We start from the raw sequence: 17665 nt of genomic DNA, 5'->3' as shown, positions 1-17665 counted from the left end.
AAGGAAATGCGTACACAAAGGTCTACATTACATTTTGTAAAATTTTTATTTCTACGCTCTGTACTGATCTGTACAATTATCTTGTTCATATTTTTGTTCCATTACCCTCAAGCACATCAATGTATTAGATACAAACAACACTCCCCCTTCTGACACGTACACAGTTAGCCCTGCTGCTCAAGATTTTAACTAAAAAAGCAATTACTCATTAGGAGTGCTTACACAACTACACAATACAATACAGTACAATAACCTTTATTAGATTCCAAAAAGGGTAGTTCAAATGCTTGCATACAGTAAAAACATTGACACATTAAAAACATTAAAAAAACAGACAATGGCTATATACAATTACAAGAAAAACCCACAAAAAGCGAATAGAAAAATACTAGACTGGGTGATAAATTTATTCATGTTCATTTCTGCACTCTGATAGCTGTAGAATTACCTTGTTCATATTTTTGTTCACCTTATTTTCTACTATCCTCAAGCATGTCAGCGTAATATGTCTGATAAAACACTCCCCCTCCTGACACGTACACAGTTATCCCTGCTCATGCTTTTAACGCAATTACTCATTAGGAGTGCATGCATACACAACTACACATTTTTTCATGTTCATTTCTGCACTCTGATAGCTGTAGAATTACCATGTTCATATTTTTGTTCTTATTTTCTACTACCTTCAAGCATGTCTATGTGATATGTCTTGTCTGATAAACACTCCCCCTCCTGGTGACACCTACACTTGGTCCTAGTCATGATTTTAATTAATAACGCAATTAGGGCATAGTCATTAGGAATGCGTGGAGGCCTACACAACTACATTTAAATGTACATTTATTTCTGCACTCTGATTTGTTCTGATCTGCACAATTATCTTGTTCATATTTTTGTTCACGGTATTGTCTACTGACCCTCAAGCATGTCAATGTACACAACACTTCCCCTCCTGACACATACAATTACATGCAGGTCCTGCTCGTGATTTTAATCAATAATGCAATTACTCATTAAGAATGCATACACAACTACATACTGTAGGATTGCATGGAACTTCGCATGGTGGAAATACGATATATAGAAAGGTTTGCGGTAACACAATGTATTGATGATCTCTAAATGAGTTGAAATGAACCGTTGGTTTCAACTCTCCATACATTTATGTTCATTTCTGCGCTCATTGATCTGTACATTTTATGTTCATTTTTTTGTTCACGTATTTTCTACCCCACCCTCATGCATGTCAATGCATGCATACAACACTCCCACTCCTGACACCAACACACAGTTAGGTCCTGCTCATGATTTTAATTAATAGCGCAAAATTACTCGTTAGAAATTTGTACACCACTGCACACTCTTATGAAGGATTTGAAACTTTGCATGGAGGAAATATGACATAGAAAGGTTTGCGGTAATACAATCTAATAATAGTCATAATAATAATAATACTAATAATAATATAACCAATTCTTTGATAGCGCAATTTACAATAACCGTATCAATGCGCTTTACATTAGGGCCCTGGTAATCTCTAAATGAGTTGGGGTCGGGTTCTGAAAAGAACCGTTGGTATGATAACTCTCCATACATTTTCATGTTCATACATACATCTGCACTCTGTACTGATCTGTACAATTATCAGACGTATGCAACTCTTCCTTTTTTTCTTTTTTTTTTAATGTGAAAAAAAAAAAACTACAATCATGTAAAATAAGCCTAGTTCATGCCAACAATGCACCTAAGAGCATAATAAACCTCAACATTTGCTAGGGTACCACTGTGGGTATCATGTCCCGGAAGGGTTTCGGCTGCCTAGCTCCGCACTTGCGTTGTGCCTTTGAACATTTTTCCTCTTTTTTTTTCAACAGGCAGTTGCATGCCTGAATTATCTTGTTCTATTTTTTCCCATATATTTTCTACTATCCCTCAAGCCAATGTACAGTCACTCCCCTCCTTGACACGTACACAGTTGTTCTGTTTATGATTTTAATTAACAACGCAAATTATATTACTAATTAGGAATGCGTACACACTAACATACATTTCTGCACTCTGGGTGAACCAACACTGATCTGTACAATTATCTTGTTTGTATAATTATAATATTCTATCAAAATTAGAAAATTAAAACAAAATAAATTAGGGCTATAAAATCAACTTGCTTTTATTCTTGCAGGTCTATTTTTTTTTTTTATCAAGGTACGTAACAGTACAGAAGTACATATTGCATGTGTCCTGAAAACCAATTATACATTTTTGACAGGATTTGCCCTTCTCTTGTTCAGTGTCTTGCAATTAAGACCAGAAGAATCTTGCCTTCTTTCAGTCCGTTTTGCTTTTATTAGATTCTAATTGTGTAATAGAAATAATATTTTTATAGCGTCTTACATAAAAATCTCAAAACACTGTACCGAAATTTTGTACTTCCTAGGTAGTGGACACTATTGGTAAATTTTGTCAAAGACTGTGAAAATTTGAGCTCAATCGTTCATCCAACATGCAAGATAATACTGAAAGAAAAAATACCCTTGTCACACGAAGTTGTGTGTGTTTAGATGGTTGATTTCGGGACCTCCCCAACGTTCTAAATCTGAGGTCTCAAAGTCAATTTCGTGGAAAAATTACGTCTTTCTCAAAAACTATGGCACTTCAGAGGGAGCCATTTCTTAGTTTTGAAACATCAACCTATCCCCATTATTCATCGCCAAGAAATGTTTTATGCTAATAATTATTTTGAGTAATTACCAATAGTGTCCACTGCCTTTAAAGCAAATAAAAAGAGACTTTACGCAAAAATACAGCAATTACATTATTGTACAATTAGTCCAACATGAATTTATACAAACAATAAGAGGGGGGTAAATTGCCTTCAAATCTCTCAAAACTTTGTAGATGGAATTGTTCCTTTTTTTCTTTTTGAGAGTTGCTCACAAGCAGCTCACCTTTACTGTTGTTTTCTAATTACTAAGAGTGATTAAAAAAAACAAGTCTCTTGAAATTCTGGAATCAGAACATACAGTCCGCCATTTTGTGTCAAAGTTTGATTCCACAAAATCAAGGATCGTTTTCTTCATGCTGCCCGGCCCCCACACCTCTTCAAATCTTCATAACAACCAGTATTTAACTGCCAACAGTCCTGACCAGCCCTATGTAAACATGACACTAGGCAACCATACAGATCTTTACTGCTAATCAAATCATACAAACCTAACAACCGAAAAACTTCAAACACGACTGGCAATAAACACACAGGTTGGGCCAACAATCGGTCCATTCCATTTTAATATTAAGGCAGACCATGACCAGGGCCCAATTTCTTAAAGCCTGTTTTAAGCATAAAAACTTGCTTAGCACGTAATAGTTTTGCTTAGCAGAAACAGGTTACCAGCCTAAATTACATTAAGTTTGTATTGTTGTGGCTTGTGGTCAACTCAATTTTTGATTTTGCAAAATAAAAATTTACAAGCAGTTTTTTCTGCTTAGCTTTATGGGCTTTACAGAAGCAGGGAATCCCTTGAGGGAAGTAGGGAATTTTCATAAAGCGTATGTATTTCACAGGTTAGCAGGGACATTTTTGCTTTTGTGCTTATCGTTTTCTCACGTTTTAGGCATTCTTTGCTTACATTGGCTAGCGCGTAATTTTGGCGCTTGCACAGTAAGCTAAGAATGGTGATTGTAAGCGCAAAATTTGTTGGTAAGCAGAGCCATGAAGTTGGGCCCAGTTCACCATGCCATGACTCCAAACAAAACCTCCAGAATTTATGAAATATTCTACATTGACCAAATCAATTCTTTCTCTCTTCATTATTTGCTGAACTTTTAAGGCAGTGGACACTATTGGTAATTACTCAAACAATTGTTATCATAAAACCTTTCTTGATTACGGGTAATGGGGAGAGGTTGATGGTATAAAGCATTGTAATAAACAGCTCTCTCTGAAGTGGAGTAGTTTTTGAGAAAGAAGTAATTTTCCACAAATTTGATTTCGAGACCTCAGATTTAGAATTTGAGGTCTCAAAATCAACCATCTAAACGCACACAACTTTGTGTTACGAGGGTGTTTTTTCATTTATTATTATCTCGCAACTTCGACGACCAATTGAGCTCAAATTTTCACCGGTTTGTTATTTTGTGCATATGTTGGAAAACACCAAGTGAGAAGACTGGTCTTTGACAATTACCAGTAGTGCCCACTGTCTTTAACATTGCATTTGTAAAACCACATGGCTTCGTATATTAAGCTGTTTTCAGGAATTTCCAAATCTTATCATTTACAATTTAGATGTAGGTCATTGCTCTATGGTTTGTGTACTGTTTATGCAGTACATGTAGTGTCCCCAGAGATTTCTTTTTAAACCCTGGTACATTCTGTACACAATTTTGTTTTTATGTTTGGCAAATTCCTTTACAAACTTCAAACATCACAAGATGTACACAGTATAGGAATGAAAATATATTCATCTATGAAGTACAACTGTATACATGTAGTTAAACTATGATCCGTGCATCAACCCCTATTAAGATTATTTGTGTACAAGTCTTAAAATCCCACAGCAGTACAAATCAATAATCTGTACACTGCCCAGCCATGCCATAGAGCAGGTTGCCCTACAATACAACACAGCAGGTCTCCACACACGGAGATAGAAGGCAGTGACGTCCTCTGTTTATAGCAGAATTATTCATGAAATCATCTACTGCACCATATGGTATGCTTTATAACAGTCAATTGTACGCTATGTATGTATGTATGCAAATAGAACACCATAGCGTTACAGTGTGTTCAATAAATACAGATGACCTCAAAATTAAACGCATTGTGGGTATTTTTAATTTTTTTAAATTTTTTTTTTTGTCTGGGTGTTTTGAGTTTTCATATCAATTATTACTAATTGACTTTTCATACTACATGTAATTATTACATTCATTATTACTATTGACTTTTCCTATTAATTATTACTTTTGAATTTTGCACATTGTACACAATGTATGAACCTGGAACTGTACTGACCAAATTGCACTAAATGCAGCGGTGTATGTATATGAATCTGTGCAATATTAGAGAAATTCTATCAATTTAGTGGTAGTAGTTGGCAGACGTCTGTCGCGGACGATAATGTCAGATTTAAATGCATAATCTATCAATTTCCAAATTTGAAAAACAAAAATAAAGGGCAAGGCTCGAAGTTAAGACTGGGACCACAGGCCCAAGGTCTGTGATTTTAGTGTTGGGCCAGTTGTATTAACTCACATTTGGACAAATACTGGTGGTCTTGGGTTTTCAATTGAATAAAATATCTCATTGGTACTTCAAGAGTATCAAAGTACACTATAAATGAAATGGATCTCTGAGTGCTTGTTGAAGTCATTTTGATTCTAGTGTCAATTTCACAAAGAGCTGAGATTTTTTTGATTTTTTTTTTACATTTTTCTATGAGATATCGCCTTACATAAAGGCTGGATGGCCACTTCAAGGTGGGGGCTACATTTAACTGATTTGGGCTGCGTTGACCCAAATCAACTGCCATCAGGGACACGTTGCCACCTACTCCTGGGTCTGAAACAGGGTTACCCCATTCACAGTCCGTAAGGATGTAGTATCATCCACTAGGAGCCACCTACTCCTGGGGCTGAAACAGGGTTATCCCCTTCACAGTCCAAGGATGTAGGCATCATCCACTAGGAACCACCTACTCCTGGGGCTGAAACAGGGTTACCCCATTCACAGTCCGTAAGGATGTAGGTATGGGTATCATCCACTAGGAGCCACCTACTCCTGGGGCTGAAACAGGGTTACCCCATTCACAGTCCGTAAGGATGTAGGTATGGGTATAGTATCATCCACTAGGAGCCACCTACTCCTGGGGCTGAAACAGGGTTATCCCCTTCACAGTCTGTGAGGATGTAGGCATGGGTATCATCCACTACAGAGCCACCTACTTCTGGTAACAGGGTTACTCCCTTCACAGTCCGTATGGATGTAGGCATATGTATCACTATCATCCACTACGAGCTTGGCTGGTAGGGCAGGATGCACTTACCTTACCAAATTTGAAGAAATTATGATTAAAAGTGACTTGCTCAAGGGCAAAAATATAATGACCAGGATTCAAACCCATACTCTGCTGCTGACAACACCAGAGCTTGGGTTTAGTGAACTACCCATACATGTAGAAGGCGCTCGGCCTTGGCACACAATCTTAATTGCTAAGCAAAGCAGATATACAACTCATTTATAAAGATGAATCTTAATGGTGTTTTGTGAATAACACTTCAGTCTCTTCTGTTTGATACCTTTTGTAGATCAAGTTTTTGGCCGTGACATGAATCCCTACACACTAGAATGAAGTATGTAATATAGTTTACCTGTAGAAATTTCACATTCATTAGTCATCAAGTTTTCTGAGAAAAAAAGGGAAAATCACAGAGCTATGTTTTCAGGAGAGCTGTAAATCCACTGTACAATTTTTCTTACACTCTGAAACATTTTCCTCTCACTGGGATGAAAATAATTTTGGTGATTTTTTGGGGTACTAATTTCTAAAAGATTAGTCTAGGCAAGTAAAGTTTTTAGATAACAAGCTTTTTACCATCATTATCTTCAAACCGTGCAAGTTTAATTTAAGTCTGTGGATGACTGTGTTTTGAGTCGTACGAAAAGTACCCAAACCCTTTAAGTTTGAAGTCTTTTAATGATAGTGTAAGATGCGGATGTTGCCAAGATGCAGGTGCCATCATGGGAATGTACATGTAAGACTCAACAGTAAGATGCCTCAAGGAAACTACTCATAATAGCGAGAAGAATAAGACCACAGAAGATGCAGGTCAAACTGCTTAGTCTTCTCCTGCATCCAAAGGTCTCCTCATCTAGTCTTTTACAGAGTACATGTACAACTTCAGGCTTTGACTTGCGCTCTTGATGGGGTACAACAATTTTCCTCTGGAAACGTAAATTTGTATTGCGAAAGGCATTACTGCAAAAACACAGGGAACCACAACAATTGCTGTGGGTGCTGTGGATTAATTTGAGACCTGCTACCTAGTTTCATTTATGTATGGTTTATTCGACTCCCCCCCTCAGATGCTACAGATACAAAAATAATCACTACTTTCTGAACTTTCTGAAACTGAATGATAAAATAAAATCAGGCACATGGCAAAAAGTAGGACAATTTAGTAAGTATGTGCTGGCTTACATAACTAAATATAACACATTTACGAAGTAATGTACATATTTTATAGGCCTTATTGTCTTTTAAGGTTTTTGAAAGGAAAGTTTTTCAGATTCTTGAAAAAAAAAACCCAGAGTAAAGTGGAAAATTCAAGCCTGAACAGATATTTAGTAATCCTACATCACTCGTTTATTATGGGCTTGCTAATTTGTCCTTACTGGTTTACTCCCCCCACCCCCATCCCAGGTTTCCTTAGCAGTTCATTTACTTTTAATGAGACTGCAGAGCGTTCTTGACAAGTGACTAAAATCTAGACCTCTTCATCATCATTAATTGTAACACCCTCATCAGCGAGACAGATCCAGTCACCAGGGAACGTTTTCATCCAGCAATTTTGCATAGAAAAATATCCAGACTGAAAAGTTGTGTGCACACTGAATGCTAATTATTGAGGGATGATCTTTGAGTGGCAAATGATACATTTTGTGTATGTGTAGCGTTTTGCTCTGGTGGCTAGGCTATACAAGGAACATCTATGATTTGATTTTACCCTTGCACTCGCCGGTGTGTATTAAAGACAGTGGACACTATTGGTAATTGTCAAAGACTAGTCTTCACATTTGATGTATCTCAACAAATGCATAAAACAACAAACCTGTGAAAATTTTAGCTCAATCGGTCGTTGAATTTGCGAGATAATAGTGAAAGAAAAACACCCTTGTCACACGAAGATGTGTGCTTTCTGATGCTTGATTTCGAGATCTCAAATTCTAAACTTGTGGTCTCGAAATCAAATTTGTGGAAAATTACTTCTTTCTCGAAAACTACGTCACTTCAGAGGGAGCTGTTTCTCACAATGTTTTATACCATCAACCTCTCCCCATTACTTGTAATTAAGAAAGGTTTTATGATGATAATTATTTTGAGTAATTACCAATAGTGTCCACTGCCTTTAAGCACTGTATACTCTTAAAAAGGTAGTGGCAGCACTTAAAGGAACACGTTGCCTTGTGATCGGACGAGTTGGTCTTTGAAAAGCATTTGTAACCGTTTGTTATAAAATACATGGTTTAGAAAGATGATTTAAAAGTAGAATACAATGATCCACCCAAAATTTGCCTCGAAATTGCATGGTTTTCCTTTTACTTTGCAAACTAAGACGGTCGGCCATTTATGGGTGTCAAAAAAATTTGACTCCCATAAATGGCCGGCCGTGTTTGTCGACGAGGTAAAAGGAAAACCACGCAATTTTGAGTGATACTTGTGTGGATCTTAATAAATTCTTACTTTAAAAAAATCTTTCTTATCAGAATGCATTTTATAACAAACGGTTACAAACACTTTCCAAAGACCAACTCGACCGATCCAAGGCAGCATGTTCCTGTAAAGACCTACTAATAAAAGACTTTGGTAGCAATAATTTACTAACATCAGGTACTTCTTCTTTAATTATCCCTTTACATCCAATAAAACAAAGGGAAGTCGTTCACTACAACGTTGAATGCTGGAAGTCTTAAGATGCTATTTTAAAGCATGCGAGAAAACAACCGTGCCCAAGTTAATATTGCTCTGCACTTTACACTTTAAAGAATAATTTAATAGAAAATAAATCCCCTAAGACAGAGAATATTCTAGGATGATGTACAAAATGAAGCCTGCTCCTTAAGGCCCTTCCACACAAGATCTTAACTAAAATCACTTTGATGTAAATGAATTATCAAAATAATAAGAAAGGACCCTTGTTATTTTTAACAGGGATCAAGACCTCCAAAAGATAGCAACCGTGTTAAAATCACCAAACGATCACTGTGCCATAAACCAAGGACCCTTAACGATATTACATTACATTTAAAGACAGTGGACACTATTGGTAATTGTCAAAGACTAGTGTATCTCAACATATACATAAAATAACCAACCTGTGAAAACTTGAGCTCAATCGGTCGTCGAAGTTGCGAGATAATAATGAAAGAAAAAACACCCTTGTCACACAAAATGTGTGCTTTCGGATGCTTGATTTCGAGATCTCAAATTCTAAACATGAGGTGTCGAAATCAAATTCGTGGAAAATTACTTCTTTCTTGAAAACTGTGTCACTTCAGAGGGAGCCGTTTCGCACAGTGTTTTATACTATCAACAGCTCCCCATTTCTCGTTACCAAAATAGGTTTTATGCTAATAATTATTTTGAGTAATTACCAATAGTGTCCACTGCCTTTAACTCCCATGTACAGTCTGTGTCACTAGTTGAAGAAAGCATTCATCATGACCTTTACGTGTCCTCACCCCGCCCCCTCAAAAACTAGGGATGTTGATAAATTTGTGTTTTAAGAAGTCATGTGAAAGCTTGTTAAATAACCTCCATCGAACGAAGTGACAGACAACCGGCATCCATTACCGAGGAGAACCTTTGCTCTTAGTAACTGTGTGAAAGGGCCATTGCGTCAATAAAATATCACTCCTACATGTAATACTTTTAAAGGGACACGCTGCCTAGACAGGTTGGTCTATGAAAAGCATTTGAAAACCATTTCTTATGAAATGCATGGTTGGAAAAATGATTTAAAAGTAGATGATGATCCACACAACTGTATGCCTCGAAATTGCACGGTTTTACTTACTTTGTGCGCTAACAGGGTCGGCCATTTTGTGGAGTCAATTTTTTGACTTTATTTAAAATGGCTGATCGTGTTACATCTTCGCAAAGGAAAACCATGCAATTTTAAGGCATTTTTGTGTGGATCATTATATTCTACTTTTAAAAATCTTTCCAACCATGCCTTTCATAACATCAGGTTTTCAAACGCTTTTCATAGAACAACTTGCCCGATCCAAGGCACTGTGTTTCTTTAGAGTCACCATGTCCTCATAAATTTGTTAAAGCCACTGGACACTATTGGTAATTACTCTAAATAATTATGAGCACAAAAAACTTACGTGATAACGAGCAATGGAAAACTGTTAATAGTGTTTAACATTGTGAGAATTGGCTCCCTATGAAGTAACGTAGTTTTTTGAGAAAAAGCCAATTTCTTACTCAAATAATAATTTATAAGACATCAGACCTGAAGCCTTTTATTATGTATCTGAAAGCACACAAAGCTGGCACAAGGATGTTGTTCCTTTCATTAATCTCTTGCAACTTCTCCTGTATGATCAATGGAGCTCAAATTTTCACAGGTTGTTATTTTATGCATGAAAATGTTTGGGATACACCAAGTGAGACTGACAATATGCCAAAGGTTTCCAGTGCTTTTAAATTCATCAACACCACCATATCCTCAAACGTTTTGTCTATTTTCAATCTTAAAGAAGGATTTGAAAACTTTGCATGGTGTGAGTATTAGGTGAGGTTCGTGGTGGCACCATGTGTAAATTTCTTTTGAGTAGTGTTGGTTTTGAAAAGAACCGGCGGTTGACAACTCAACGTTTTGATCAATATTCTCTGATAGTCTTCAGGAGAAGAAGACGATCAGAAACGCTCAGAGCATACTGATTGAAACGTGGAGTTGTCAATCATCGGTTCTTTTTAGAACCAACACTATTCAAAAGAGATTTACACATGACACACTGTACCGCAAACCTTACCCAGGTCTGTACATGTGTATGCTTCATTTTTGAAAGGGCAAGGGCACCAAGGCATTTTATACTTGGTAAAGGGCATCCTATGAGGAAAGTGTAAATTGGTACCAGGGAGCATTTCAAGGGCACCAAGGCAATGACCAGGGGCCAATTTCATAGAGCTGCTTAAGCAAATAATTTGCTGAAGCACGAAAATAGCTCGCATATGGTAACATGTTACTGGCCACAGTTTCATGCCATATACACTGCTTATGACTGGTATTTAGCTGTTGTTTACCTACCATAACATTTGAGTTGAGTCCTGGGCGGTAATCTGATTTTACTAAGCAATTAATTTTTCGCTTAAGCAAAATTTTGTGCTTAAGCAGCTCTATGAAATTGGGCCCAGGGGGCATGATACAGTATCAGGGCTGCTCACCCAACACCTTAACATATTATTAGCATTTTCAGAAATTTCACTACATCCCAGAACAAAATATACCCTAATATCTAGGCTAGATTTATTCCGTGTTTACTGGAGTGAAAAGAATTGATGAATCTTATTCCTAACCTTGAAGAAGGGAATGCAAAAAAAAAAAAAAGGTCAAGACGCAGGTGATGGCAGATGTATCATGTCTCGTACATCAATAAGAAAATCTGAATACTGCTGGGGAATGTGAATGCTTGAGTGATCTCAATGATGAGACTGTGGAAGGATGTGAACATTGCATACAAGACGCAATGTCATAAAACTGCTAAAAGGCAGTGGACACTATTGGTAATTACTCAAAATAAGTATTGGCATAAAAACTTACTTGGTAACAAGCAATGGGGAGAGGTTGGTAGTATAAAAGATTGTGAGAAACAGCTCCCTCTGAACCTTACTCTATGCTCTGAAGTAACGTAGTTTTCAGGAAAGAAATAATTTTCTACGAATTTGATTTCGAGACCTCAGATTTAGAACTTGAGGTCTCAAAATCAAGCATCTGAAAGCACACAACTTGTGTGACAAGGGTTTTGTTTTCCTTTCTTCATCTCGCACCTTGGTCGAGCAATTGAGCTAAAATTTCACAGGTTTTTATGCATGATATGTTGAGATACACCAAGTGAGAAGACTGGTCTTTGACAAAATACCAATAGTGTCCACTGGCTTTGAAGACACTGGTGATTCTGGTAATGTCAAAGACCAGTCTTCTCACTTGTTGTATCTCAACATATCATGCATAAAAAAAAACTGTGAAAATTTCATCTCAATTAGTCGTTTGGCTAATAATAATAATAATAATAATAACAACAATAAGACTTGTAATGCTCACGTATCCACCCTGCTGGGTGTTCAAGGCGCAGTAAAACCAAAAACAAAACAAAAACAAAACAAAGAAAAACAGACACAACAAAATTAGCCCTTGAAAACCTGTGACATAAGATAAGTTTTGAGAAGAGATTTGAATTTTGTGGTACAAAGACAAGTTTGAAGATTAAGGTGGCTAGTAACCTTTCTCTGGTAAAGCTCAATTACTTTGTGCTAATAATCATAGGATTTTGCTCGTATCTCCATGTGAAATTAATGTAGGTGAAAGGTGATTAAGAATGGACCTAGGCTTTGGCATTCTGGCGTAATTCCTGAGCCTCAAAGTGTGACGTCAGATACTCAGGCTAACTATCGATGCATAATGATGCCATACAGGTTTACACAGGTTCCAGGAGAGCCATTTAATCCTGCCACTGGGCTGTCAGTTATTGTGATTCTAAATTAAACTAATTACTGTTGTAAAGAATCAATTAAAGTCATCAGGGATTCGGATGGCATTTAGAATAAATACTCTCGGCTGAGAGCTCTCTAATCCTTGCCAGCTGCTGTCCACAGGAAATTCAATTTCTTAAAAAAAAAAAAAAAAAACTGTTACTGGAGACGACTGCAATGATGGAAGGGTTGCATGGAAAAGAATACATCAGATGTACATGTATGCAGTTTTAGTAGACTAGTTCTCTCTTTCAAACTATTAGACTGTTCGGGAGTCAGTAATTGGTAACTTAAAGGCAGTGGACACTATTGGTATAGTCAAAATAATTATGTACTTTTTCCTAACAAAAAACACACTGTCCACAGATTTACATTAAACTTACACAGTTTGAAGATTATGATAGTAGAAAGCTTCCCTTGAAATTTTACTTACCGAGGTGCTGTAGTTTTTGAGAAATGAGTAAAGGTAATAATTTTCGTCTCAGTTTTAGCATGTAAAAACGTATTAACCAGTTATGCTATGGTTTTGGTATAATATCATAACTGGTTAAGGGGATTTTACATGCTAAACTAATTTTGGTCTCATGAGACCAAAATGAATTTGTGACTTGTTTTACTCATTTCTCAAAAGCTACACCACCTTAGTTAGTAATATTTGAAGGGAAGCTTTCCACTATCATCTTCAAACCCTGTAAGTTTAATGTAAATCTATGGACATTTTGAAAAAGTATCCGAATCCTTTAAGGTTACATTCATATGTACACCCAATATGACAGACCCAATTCAATTTATGAGAGCAGTTCCCCAATCAGTATAACAGAATCCAACCAAACAAGCACAACCTGAGGGTGTTAGGTGAAATTAAATTTTGACAAGCCTTTAATCATGTTACCGTAATTGTAAATCACTGGGTTATGTACAGTATTGTAGTATACATTTTTATGTGCATTACAATGTATATGCCTGCCAACAAATGTACAGAACATTAGCATATTCCAGACTGCATGCAAATAAGGGAATAAAAGGGTAGCGACGAGCTCTTTAACAGTCATTTAAAACTGGCAGGGTCGTTGCTGTGTGATAAAGGCCCGAGCCTGCAAGGTTTTAAACGGTTGTTTTAAACGAACGAGTTACTACTCTTTTATTCCCATTCATAAATGCCCTTTTGTTAAAATGTTTTACCGGTATATAAAAAAAAAACATTTTCTCACAATGTTTTATACTATCAACAGCTCTCATTGCTCGTTAACGAGTAAGGTTTTATGCTCAAAATTATTTTGAGTAAGTATCAATAGTGTCCACTGCCTTCAAAGGGAAGGTACACTATTGGTAAATGTCAAAGAAGTCTTTTAATATTTTTGTGAGAAATTACCTCTTTTTCAAAAACTTCATTACTTCAGAGGGAGTCGTTTCCCACAATGTTTTATACTGTCAACAGCTCTTCAATGCTAGTTACCAAGTCAGTTTTTAATACAAAATTTGTTTTGAGTAATTACCAAATGTGTACCTTCCCTTTAAGCAGCCTGAAGGCTGATTTCAGATTTTGTTTTTGCACAAAATCTGATTTTTTTATTTATAAAATAGCCTGAAAAGTCTTCTAAAGCTTGTTACATGTTAACATGTAGGTCAGCACTGGTACTCTCTTAACATTTTCCTACTTTTTTTTCATAGGGTCCGATATATTGCCTGTTACAGCGAAGGTACATGTTTGGTAATTACTCAAAACAAATACTAACTTAAAAACTTACTTGGTAACTGACTTGGTTACTAACTCAAAAACTGAGCTTTTGATTGTAGCATAGATTTTGAGAAAGAGGTAATTTCTCACTAAAATAATATAAGACTTCTAGCCAAAAGTCTTTTGTTCCTATCTGAAAGCTCACAAGTTCGTCCAACAAGGGTGTTTTTTTCTCTCATCATTTTCTCGCAACTTTGATGACCAATTTAGCTCAAATTTTTACAGGCTTGTTATTTTATGCTTATGTTGGGAAACACCAACTGAGAAGACTGGTCTTTGACAATTACCAAACGTGTACCTTTCATTTAAGGTAATTACTAGCCAAAGCCATGTCACATGCAAAATATTTGACTGCATGGTATCATGCTGATTTTTGATAAGCATACTGTTTGTTGGCAGAATTGTCTGCAGTAGAACCTCTATGAAGTAAGAAACTGTTCTTTTTAACTGACATATTTGCATATTTCATAATCAATTTTCCTGTCAGAATCCAATTCGATTTTTCCCAACCAATTCAATTTTGCACACCTTGCTTTCTATCGCTGTATTTCCAGGGGTCGCTATCGAGCCAACAGCCGTGGTGGAAAGCTAATTTCTTCGTGAGGGAGCCCGTACTCTTCGGTACCTGGGATGGTGTCTTCACGTCGTGTATGATCAACATCTTTGGTGTGGTGATCTTCTTAAGAACGGGTTGGGTTGTGGTGAGTAGTGGAAATCGTTTTATAATAAGATTGGTTTGATTTTCGAGGAAATTTCTGCCACGTCAGAAAGAGTTTTGGCAGCTCTGGGGTCGATTTCACAAAGAGTTTGGACTAGTCCTGGGAGAAACTAAAAACATATGGCTAGTCCTAAATTACAACAAGTAACTCGAGATAAAACTAGTCTTAGCTCTTTGTGAAATCTACCCCATCCCAGGTCCTTAAAAAAAGTTATGAGATAATAATTCAAATGTACAGTCCCTCATACCTTGCAGGAAAATACTGAATGTAGACGCACCTTGAGTGTTAAATGGTCTGGGTCCTTTTTGTAGGACACAAAACACAATACAACGTCCACAGATTTACATTAACTCACACAGTTTGAAAATAAGATGGTAGAAAGCTATATTGCCATACACGTACATGTAGGTCACGTGATGCTCATTTTTCCTAACACGTGTGTCACGCGGTGATCATTTTGCCATACACGCATATCGTGCGGTATTGATACGCCGCTTCCACAGACGACACAGAGAGCAGCCCAGCTCAGCGTTCTTCGGGTTCTATTTAGGAACTCTTCCCATTTTGCCCCATTGCTCTCCATAACTGGTTAGTTCATCTTGCCATTCTTTTGCCACAGGGAAATGCTTTATTCAGCCTGTCTTTCCTCACTGCTCTCCATAACTGGTTATTTCATCTTGCCATCCTTTTGCCACAGGGAAATGCTTTATTCAGCCTGTCTTTCCTCACTGCTCTCCATAACTGATTATTTCATCTTGCCATTCTTTTGCCATAGGGTATCGCTGGTATTGGCCTGTCTTTCCCTCTCACTGATGATTTCATTTTGCCATTCTTTTTCCACATGGTAAGGCTGGTATCGGCCTATCTTGCCTCATTGCTCTTACTGATAATTTCATCTTGCCATTCTTTTTCCACAGGGTAACGCTGGTATTGGCCTGTCTTGCCTCATTGTAGTCCTTACTGTATCAGTAGCTCTGATTGCAGCGCTAGCTGCGATTGGTGTCTGTGAGAGATGTCATATAGAAAGCGGCGGAGTTTACTTCTTAGTCTCAAAGGTTCTAGGGGCTCGGATCGGTGGAGCTCTGGGGATCTTATACGTCTTTGGCCAGGTAAGTAGAAAATCGCAGATGCATTGTAGGCCTGGGGGACTAGTGGAATTTACTACTCAACTAGTCAAGCCTAAACCACTGTGGCCAGGTTCGATTCCCGGCTAGGGCCATATGTGAGTAGAGTTCTGCGTTGGTTTTTGTCCTACAGTTGTATTGTATGTTATAAGCCACAAGGGTTTTCCTCCTTCCACTAAAAAAAAACACTTTTGATATTTGGATGTCAACATGTTCATACTAACATGCACCCCTTTTAATTTGATAATCATGGGTGTGGGAAAAAAACAAACCTGGATTTTTTGTTGGTAAGGCTTACAAAAAATAACAAGTAGGGAGACCACAAACCTTAGGGTTACATCTAGGACTACATGAAGCCTTAAGTTTTTATCAACTCACAAAGAGTCCTAGGACTAGTCCAATGTACGGAATATCTTTTTTTAAATCTACCCCTGATTATGCAATTTTGTTTTCCATTTACAGACAGTAGCATGTGCTCTCTACTGCACTGGTTTCGGGGAATCCATAGCGGAGACCTTCCAGTGGGACAGTTCCTGGGCTGTCCGTGGTGTCGGCATATCCACTATCCTCCTCTTACTAGCCGTTAACATCGCTGGGGTGAAGTGGGTGGTCAAGATGCAGCTGATTCTACTAGCAGTGCTCGGTATCGCTACGTTGGACTTCCTGGTCGGGACATTTGCCCAGTCTCACCACGATGGTGAGAATTTTAACTTGTTTGATGAAGCAATTCAGGCCGATACGAAATGGCAACTTCGGCTACAGCTATGGCTAGATCAGGGTGTCAGCCACCGTAGAAGAATAGGCAGACTCGCACGATCTAGCCGTAGCTGTAGCTGAAGTTGCCATTTAGAACATGGCCTAAGCTACATGTAGTGAGGTTTGCGGTGACATCACGTACGTAAATCTCCTTTTGTGAGAAGTTGTGTGTCTGCAAGAGATTTTGTTAGGATTTAAAATTTAGTTCACCAATCAGCTAGACTTTGCTATTTCCCCCCTATGATCCACAGAAAATGGCGTCCTTGGTTTCAACAGCCTGGCCTTCACCAATAACACCGGCCCATCCTACTTAGAGGGCCAGAACTTCTTCACCGTCTTTGGTGTCTTCTTTCCCACGGCAACGGGCGTCATGGCGGGTATTAACATGAGCGGCGATCTTAAAGATCCCAAGAAGAGCATCCCGCTTGGAACTCTGTCTGCCATGGGAGTCACTACTATTTTGTACTTATTATTTGCCCTGTTACTAGGGGCAACGTGTGCTCGTTCGGCATTGCAGAACGACTACATGATCGCTGAGAGGGTGGGTATTTTGTTTTTATATCTTACAGAACGAGGCAAAATTACACAAGTCTTACAGATGAGAAAGTAGAAATAGTTGTTGCAAACTGCTTACCAACCAAAAGAACTTGTGTGGTATAAATACTTTTAAAACATCTTTCTAACCATATGCATTTTATAACAAACGGTTACAAACGCTGTTCAAAGACCAACTCCACCGATCCAAGGCAACGTGTTCCTTTAATTCTCAAGGCACTCCCTTTACAAGCTATGAATTCTTGTGCATAGCCGCCATTGGTTTAATTCCTGTTATTATTTGTATTATTA

At 37.7% G+C, this 17665-nt stretch overlaps 1 protein-coding gene across 2 annotated transcripts in view; it reads left to right on the top strand.

Moving 5' to 3' along the window:
- Positions 1 to 17665, top strand: part of LOC139949693 (solute carrier family 12 member 8-like) — a 42819-nt gene that overhangs the window by 7517 nt on the left and 17637 nt on the right. For both annotated transcript variants that reach the window (XM_071948174.1, XM_071948173.1), the window contains exons 3-6: positions 14775 to 14921; positions 15857 to 16048; positions 16526 to 16760; positions 17071 to 17360. In XM_071948174.1, coding sequence (XP_071804275.1) covers positions 14775 to 14921; positions 15857 to 16048; positions 16526 to 16760; positions 17071 to 17360 — 864 coding nt within the window. The remainder of the gene's footprint in view (positions 1 to 14774; positions 14922 to 15856; positions 16049 to 16525; positions 16761 to 17070; positions 17361 to 17665) is intronic.

Source organism: Asterias amurensis, chromosome 17, assembly GCF_032118995.1.
Source record: "Asterias amurensis chromosome 17, ASM3211899v1".
NCBI lineage: Eukaryota > Metazoa > Echinodermata > Asteroidea > Forcipulatida > Asteriidae > Asterias > Asterias amurensis.
This window is presented reverse-complemented; position numbering and strand designations above follow the sequence as displayed.